This window comes from Crocuta crocuta, unplaced genomic scaffold (genome assembly GCF_008692635.1).
Source record: "Crocuta crocuta isolate KB4526 unplaced genomic scaffold, BGI_CrCroc_1.0 scaffold16, whole genome shotgun sequence".
Taxonomy (NCBI): Eukaryota; Metazoa; Chordata; class Mammalia; order Carnivora; family Hyaenidae; genus Crocuta; species Crocuta crocuta.
The window spans coordinates 8406702-8415158 of NW_027531893.1; the positions used below are offsets into that span (position 1 = coordinate 8406702).

Consider the following 8457-nt stretch of genomic DNA (forward strand, 5'->3'; position numbering starts at 1 on the left):
CCTCCCCTGCTCACGCTGTCTCTCTCTCTCCTAGAAATAAATAAAAATATTTAAAAATAAATATATTTTAAAAGGAAAATCTACATCACTGTCTTTAAAAGAACATGAGTAGCACTCTCTATTAATAGGTCACCTCCAACATAAATAGTAAGGAAACACTAACAGAATCCTAGCTACGTAGAATCTGTTGTCTCCAGAAGGTTCTATGCCTGAAACCTTTTGGTTATGTCTTGCCCGAAACAAGGTTACTCAGTGTTAAAGACACACCAGCATCGACTGGGACTTTTGCCTTGAAGTGCTTAGGAGAGACAGAGCATAAAGAAGGGAATAATTACCTTCACTAAGCCAGGTGATGTCCAGACACCAACTAGAGTGAGTGAGTGAGTGTGTGTGTGTGTGTGTGTGTGTGTGTGTGTGTGTGTGTGTGTGTGTGTGTGTGTGTGTGTGTGTGTGTCTGTCTGTCTGTCTCTCTCATCTTTTTCTCTTTCCGCCTCTTCTTTCTTGGTTTTTCTCTGTCTTGGGACTTTGTGTCTCTCTTTCTCTGTCCCTATCCCCTGTCTGTCTCTGTTCATCTTTTTTACACTTTCTTTTTCCGCAGTGGATCGCAGATGCTGGTGAGGGGTTTCAAACAGGCCAGAAGCAAGGACAGTAAATCCAGAGGGTGGGCTCCCAGCTATTGGAAAGGTCAGGGAGTCATGGTCGGGCAGGAGGAACCATCCTGAGGATCCTGGGGCCTTCTGAAATGGCAGAGCCATGGAGAAATGGGGCCCTGTCCTGCTTAGTGGACTGGAACACGAAGACCAGGATGTAGAAAAGAAACATGCCAGAGCATGAGAGGGGACCCGGGGCCTCAGAATTCCTGGTCAGCTGGTGCAGCTTCCTGGCCGGTGCTAATGAGCCTGGGGGTAAAGGGGGCCGCCTCTGTCTCCCCTCCTCGGGCCGTGATGTGGAGCCCAACCAGTGCCACGGCTCACCCTGCTGCCGACCTTGGAGGAAAAGCTCCAATATGGCTTCTGCCCAGCCAGGAAGAGCCTTTTCTGCTTTGCCGGGGCACCTGGTGAGGTAGGGCACAGTTGTGCCCACATGCCTGAGGCCTCACCGGAAAGCCGTAAGTCAGCAGGCCAGCACCAGGACGGCCACCTGAGTGGGTCAGCGATGGAGCCTCCTCACAGGGGCAAGGCCACACTGAGTGCTACCCCATCAATGAGGCTGTGGCCAGTCCTAGGTTAATTACGGTGCCCGGGAAGGCATCCTCTGACAAACGAGCCACTGCCCAAAGTCAAACAGCCTCTATGGAGGGTCGCTGGTCCTCGGTCCCGGCAAAGGGGTGGGACGCCTCTCCACATGCTCTTCTTCTCTTCCCCCACCCTGCCTGCGTCAGCTGCTTTCACCTCTCCGTGTCTGTCCCCAGTCTCCATCTCTTTTCCTCTGTGTCTGTTCCTCTCCATCTCTCTAGGTGTCCTTCCTCTCCCACATCCTGTTCATTGCTGGGGTGCCACAGCGGTCCCCTCCCACCCCCGGTCCTGTCTTAGGATTTCCCTTCTGGGGCCCAGCTCCGCAATTTCAAGTCTGGTCTTGTATTCACCCTGCTGGCTCAGACTCCAATCCCAGTTCCCTAACTCCAGCCCTCTGTCACCACAAGGTCAAGGTCTGCCATGGCTCCATGTCAACCACACATGGAAAACCACTCTTTCTTGTCCACAATGGGTGATCGTAAAAATAAGGGCAAGACAAATACAGCAAAGACATGTGCCTCCCCAAAGCGCTTCCTTTGTTAAAATCTTTGCTTTAAAATGCAAATATTTAGGGGTGCCTGGGTGGCTCAGTCAGTTGAGCATCTGACTTCAGGATGAAGATCAGAGAGCATCCGATCTCACGGTTTGTGAGTTCGAGCCCCGCGTCGGGCTCTGTGCTGACAGCTCAGAGCCTGGAGCCTGTTTCAGATTCTGTGTCTCCCTCTCTCTCTCTGCCCCCTCCCCTGCTCATGCTCCGTCTCTCTCTCAAAAATAAATATTGGGGAAAATTTTTAATAAAAATAAATAAATACATAAAATACAAGTATGTAAGAGGTTTTTTTCCCCCCAAGCAAATTAAATTTATAGACACACAGGAGCAAACAAGAGTCCATATGGGAAGTGAAATTGTCAGAAATCAGGACCGCACCACACAGATGACCGAACTCACCCCTGCTTTCATCCACCCACCTGTGCCTGCAGCCACTGCTATATTTGCATCTCATTTAGGACCCCTCCATCTCTGATGGCTGCCCTGACCACACCCTTAGGCCCGCAGGCCGCTTTCTGACACCACCCTGAGTGCTCTCATTTGGGAGCTGCCTGCCCCCGCCCCCACCCCCACCCCCAGCACCCTTCCAGGCTACCCACAGGCCCCAGGCGGTCGGCGGAAACTGGGGCTGGGCGGCCAGCCCACTGCTGGCTCTCTGTGTCCGAGTAAATGACAAGGAGAAACCAGCAGAGCAGCGTGGGCTGTTAAGAGTTAAAGGCAGCACCCAGCTCCAGTATCAGGAGGCAGGAGGGAAGGCTGTCTCTAGGGGCCCCCTGGGCCCAAGGGCTCAGCCACAGGCCCCAAGCCCTGTAAAACTCTGGCCTCCTTTTAATTAGGAGGGGAGCCTCCTGGCTTGTCACGACACTGGATATGTAATCTTCCAAGAACAAAAAGCTGATTCCCTTTGAAGACGCCTGTCTCCAGGCGCCCACCAGCATCCCTCCAGAGACGCCCTGTCCACTCACCTTGCCGCCTGATGCCACCGCTCTCTGCCATTTGCCACCATTCACAACTCACGGCAGGAAGCCACATGCTAAGAGGGGCCTCAACAAGGCTGTGACCCCCAGGGCAAACGCCAAGCACCAGGCGGTGCAGGGGGGCAGACAAAATCAGCCACTGTGGCAGATATTTACACCACTGAAACTGGCCAATGCTACGAATCAGAATGTTCTTTTCTTTCCCTGACAGCCAGTTGTTAAACGCTTACTGGCACACCACTGACCGAAGGATCTCCTAGAGATGGAGAGCCCCTCTGCTTGCCCTCGGAAATAGCCGGGGGGTTGGGGGGAGGACCCAAAATAGATTCCAAGAAGGAGAGAGAAAGCAGCTCTTACCGCATCTGGATATCAATTCTTTGAGCTAGTTTTCGCATATGATCTTGGCAACATTTTAGCAAATCGACTTCCTGCAATGATAAACGTCAGAAAGAGCAGGGATCTATAGAAGGTCAGGGCAGCGGCCCCACCCCTTACCCCTCATGGCCCACTTTTGACCCCACAGGTGAAAGGTCAGGGCAGGGTCCATTTCCTGCCTCATCCCACATGATCCCTGGGCCAGACAGCTAAGGGTCAGCTGTGGAGGTTCCACATTCTTTGCCTTACTTTCTTCCTTTTTTATATGATTCCAGATTGAAAGAAAAGTTAGCACCCGCTATGTGCCAAGTGCTCATTGGTACATTACTTTATAATTAAATTTTTTAATAATGTTTATTTACTTTTGAGAGAGAGCAAGTGTGAGTGTGGGAGGGGCAGAAAGAGGGAAACACAGAATCAGAAGCAGGTTCCAGGCTCAGAGCTGTCAGCACAGAGCCCGACGTGGGGCTTGAACTCACACACCATGAAATCATGACCTGAGCTGAAGTTGGATGCCGAACCGACTGAGCCACCCAGGTGCCCCCTTTATCATTAAATTAAATAATGCATATGAAATGGTACAGCGTGTGACATATAGTGGCTCAGTAAACACTAGCTTTTTAAAAAAATGTAAATCCAAGTTAGTTACCATATAGTGTAATCATGGTTGCAGCAAACGCTAGCTTTTAATCCTGTTATTTATTGGTATTATTATCCTGATGCCCATTTGGAAGGGTCCAATGGCCTCATTTCTCTCTGTTCTACTCCCCACCCCCTACCACCTAGGCCCAACACCAGTGCCTTCTGAACCCTGACTTTGCTTGGGGTGACATGTGACTTTTCCTGATAGGCAGCTCAGAGACCTCTCTGCCCGGCTGGTGCCCCCTCCTCCCTCAGGGGGGCTGAGCAGACCCGGGAGGCACCTCACCCGCATAAGGTTTTTCTCCACATTGTCATGGACCAAATCAATCCCGATCCTTTTCTCTCGATGATATAGACATTCCAGGGCCGCCTGTAGGGAGCAGCAGAAAATAGTATGTTTTCCCTGCCCTGTATATAGACCCTGAGCGGAGGTGACTCGCAAATACATTTCCCATGATCCGTTTAATCCCCGGGAATCCTGGATGCTTCTTCACTGTGCAGGTGGCTAAGCTTCCACCCCCTTCTCTCTCGGTGGGACTGTGCGATGCCGTGATAGCGGGTAGGTATAACCCTGGTGCACGTTGCACAGCTTTGCTGTTTGGGTTAAGTCGGCTCCACCAGCGTGAAGCACTCAGAATATGGTCAATCGGCATCACCTATGCATGTATGTGAGCCCCTCCTTAAAGATCTGTCAGTGCAGGGAGAGCTTGGAAAGCGACCAGGACCAGGGGAGACACAGGCCACCCTGTCACACAGGCCACTCGCCTCGCACCTCATGTCATGGGGACAAGGACAGAGCGGAACAGAAGACAGGCGAGGGGGCTCCTCAGGGGGCTCCGGCAACAGGAGGCTGAGAAAGGGTGGTGACTGGGCCGCTGGCTGTGATGTCACAAAGAGTAGCAGAAACGTGACGGAAGCAGCGGAGCACCGCATCTCGGTGCTGGGTTGCAAACGCACCTGGAAACTCAGAAAGGAGGGGGTTCACTGATTTCACAAGAATTTACTGAGCCCCTCGTCTGACCACACCCGATCAAGGTGCCGGGGAGACCACAATCAACCGATCAGAAGGTCCCTGCTCTAACAGAGTTCTAACAGAGAGGAGAGAACACATACAACTGAACGCACACAGAGGCACAGGCCTAACAGTGGTTAGGGTTTGGATGAAAATGGTCAGGGTGATGTGGGCAGGTGGGGAGTAACCGGTGGGGGCGGGGGGTTAGCCCGGAAGGACTTCTCTAAGGAGGTGGCAGACCAAGACCTGAATCATCAGCAGCAGCAGCAGAGACGAACGGAAACAGTGTGCCAGGAAGAGGGAACAGCGGGTGCAAAGGTCCTGAGGTAGGAGAGGAGCAGACAGGAGGCCACTAGAACGGGAGAAGTGGAGGCTAATGCGGTGAGCAGGGGCTGGGCTGTGGAGGCTGGTGACATTGAGGGGGGTTTGTGAGGGAGTGTGAGGATCCAGTATAATACTTAAAATCGCCCCTCTGGCTGGAAAATGGGTGGGAGGGCAGGGGTGGGGAGGAGAGGAAGAAGGCAGTCACCACGGTCCAGGGAGCGAGTGGTAGCCCCGGAGATGGACAGAAGTGGAGCTGAAAGGTCTCAGGTCCCCACCTGCTCCAGGCGCAGCAGAACATCATCCTATGTGACCACAATTAGCCCCCACGGCACGAGGCGGATAATGCCAGTTCCTTACCCAGTGTCCACTGCAGGGCCCAGAGAAAACCACTCATTTGCCCAGACTCCTCTGCAGCCACAGAACCCATGAGAGTTCTGGCAAAACGGCCAGAAATGGAGACGCATGGTGCTTCCTTCCAGAAAACTCACACTCCCTGGCACACTTGGCACATTGGCCCTTCGTCCTACCCCCATTTTCCTGCCTCGAATGAGAACATCAAAATGCTCTTTGCAAGTGGCAGCTTGCAACACGAGATATGAAATCTCTTTGCAAGTAGTAGGACAAAAGCCACACACTAAGGATGGCAGAGCAGAATGACGGGCACCTGGGTCCCTTCCGGCATCACGTGGGGGCTGCAGCCGCCCACTCTGTCTCCCTCTCGAATTCTCATTATGGCAGAAAAACCAATTCCTTCTTGGCTCAACTATAGGCAAGTACCCATCACCTGCAGCCAGAGGCAATCCCAACCGATCTGGGATATGGCTGGAGACCAAAAAGGGCCCAGGATGCCCACATTTTGGGCATTTATTTATTCGTTTACTCAGCAAATATTTATCGAGCGCCTACTGTGTGCCACGCACTGTACTGCGTTGGGGAGACATTCGAAACACTGGCCCAGACGACAGGCAAAAAAGCACAGACGCTTGTCTCTAAGGACCAGCACAGACACGCTGCCCGTCACAGCTGAGTATCAGCCTGGAACACACTGGTGACGAAGCAGCCAGAAATCCCTGCCCAGGGAAAAAAACAATCAGTGAACAGATGTGTAAGTGGCAGAGTATGTTAGAAGGTGTTAAGGGCTTTGGGGAAAAACATGGCAGTTACTTTAAGTATATCCCCTAAAGACCAGCATGGGCATGCATGCACAGGCACACACGTGCGCACACACGTATGCGTGGAATGTCTGATAAAGCCTCTGAAGTCCTGATGCAAGCCCAAGGAGAAAAGGAAACCCGGCTCAGTCCGAGGAGCTCTGATTTGACTGGAATCATGCTGTGCGGTAGGAACTGATCGCAGGCGATCACGCAGCTGAAATGCGCCTGCAGAGCGCCTGCTGCCTTGACCTTCACTGGGAGGCGCTGCATGCCAGGGCTGCACTCCGTGGCTGTCACGCGCTCCCGCCCACACTCACCTGCAGCGGACAGTTGAGCTCCTCGGCTGCGCACTCCAGCCGCCTCTTGACTGTCTCCATGCTGTGGTTCTCGTTCAGAAGCTTCTCCAGCTCGTAGCCCAGCTCGGACTTCCAGAAGCCGATGTCCGACAGCCTCTGGCCCAGGTTCCGGCTGGTCCCCTCCTGCATCTGGCGCGTCAGCTGGTCCTTGTCCTGCATGAGCCGCATGGAGTCGCCCGTCAGCCGGCTGGCCCACAGCAGCGAGGCCTCGGCCCCTCGGATCTGCTGGTCGGTGGACTTGTCCCAGTCGTGCGGGCTGTAGCGACAGAAGAGCGCCGAGCGCAGCGCCGGCAGGATGGTGGGTGGCCTCAGGGCGCTGCGGTACGGGGCTCCGTCATCCTCGCAGGGCTGGGCGTTGGAGATCTTGTAGAAGAGGCTGGGTCTCCAGGAGTTGAGGTAGCGGTACCCAGGCAGGTAATAGGGCTGGTAACATTCCCGGATCTCCGGGGCCGGCTCGGCCGGGGGCAGCGCGGTGAAGCCACGGTCTTTCTTGGGACCGCAGTAACTCGCCNACTGTTGTCATAAAGCCTGGGGCAGCGGGGCGTTGCTGGGGCGCTTGGTCATTTCAGGCCGGCTGGGGACGTATTGTCCCAATCAAAGCACACGCAAAAATTAAAAAATAAAAATAATAATAAATAACGTGAATCGAGTTTCTCAATCCACACCATCGGAGGCGCAAAAAATAGCCTTTATCTGGTTTTCCATAGTAATCAAATCCGCCTTTCACGCCTAACTGCCTATGGGCGCAAACATGAAGCGGTCCACTCTGGCAAAGTCTTTTTTTTTTTTAATTTATTTATTTCTAGGAGAGAGAGAGAGAGGCAGCGCGAGCAGGGAGGGTCAGAGAGAGAGGGAGATACAGACTCTGAAACAGGCTCCAGGCTCCGAGCTGGCAGTCAGCACAGAGCCCGGCGCGGGGCTCGAACCCACGAACCGCGAGATCATGACCTAAGCGAAAGTCGGACGTTTAACCGACTAAGCCACCCAGGCTCCCCCACTCTGGCAAAGTCTTAAGAGCTCAGGGGCGGTCCGGTCCCGGCTAGTTGTCTTTCTGTCCTCTCTGTCCCCAAGACGGCACCAAAGCGGCGGGTCTGTGGCGTGGAGGACTACTCAGCAATAAAAAGGAATCTCCAAGGTGTTAAGGTGAGAGGAAACAGTTTCACAAGACCACATCCCGTGTGCATACAGGGAAGATCAGGGGTAGCCAGGGGCTGGGGGAGGGGCGACGACCTCCGGGGAGGGGCAAAGGAGCGTGAGAAATCGTGAGCGTGCTGACAGCACCTGCTGTTCTTCATCATGACCCTGGCGGGGGCCATACAATTGTAAGTATTTGTCAAAGCCCACGGAGCCGTCAAAGGGCGCCCCCAAAGGGCGACTTTTACTGGACGTAAATCACGCTGCAGCAAACCTTAACTTCGTAAAGGGGGCTGGGGACGGAGGCCGAGGCAGGGACCACACCTGTCTGGCTCACCACAAGGTCCCAGCACCCAGCACGCTGCTGCACGAGCGAATGGGCATCTCGAGTCAAGAGCTTTATTGTGCCGGAAAGAGGCTTCAGCCCTCTACCCCATACCAATATTTTGATCCATCAAGAAATTGTCCCCTTCCTCGGCTGATTGGAGTAGCAGTGTGAGCTCAAGGAACAGAGCAAGACGGGAGCTTGATCTGTGGGGGCCTCTTACGCTTCTGAAATGCGAAGCAATCTAACCCTCAAATAAAAGGTCCTTAACAGTGAAGTGCGATGTTCCATCCGCTTGCCTAAAATCACGACAGAAGATGGTGGCTAGGTGAGAACTAAGGCAGAGAGAAATAGCATTAAGTCCTTTCCGCTT

At 53.6% G+C, this 8457-nt stretch overlaps 1 protein-coding gene across 1 annotated transcript in view; it reads right to left on the minus strand.

Annotated features, from left to right (window-relative positions):
• The window catches only part of TEKT5 (tektin 5), a 37656-nt gene extending 29513 nt beyond the window's left edge, over positions 1 to 8143 (minus strand). Inside the window, exons 1-5 of the mRNA XM_077773186.1 lie at positions 8097 to 8143; positions 7907 to 8006; positions 6587 to 7138; positions 4066 to 4149; positions 3120 to 3190 (exon numbers count right to left, since the gene is read on the minus strand). Coding sequence (XP_077629312.1) covers positions 3120 to 3190; positions 4066 to 4149; positions 6587 to 7138; positions 7907 to 8006; positions 8097 to 8143 — 854 coding nt within the window. The remainder of the gene's footprint in view (positions 1 to 3119; positions 3191 to 4065; positions 4150 to 6586; positions 7139 to 7906; positions 8007 to 8096) is intronic.
• Positions 8144 to 8457: the final 314 nt, after the last annotated feature.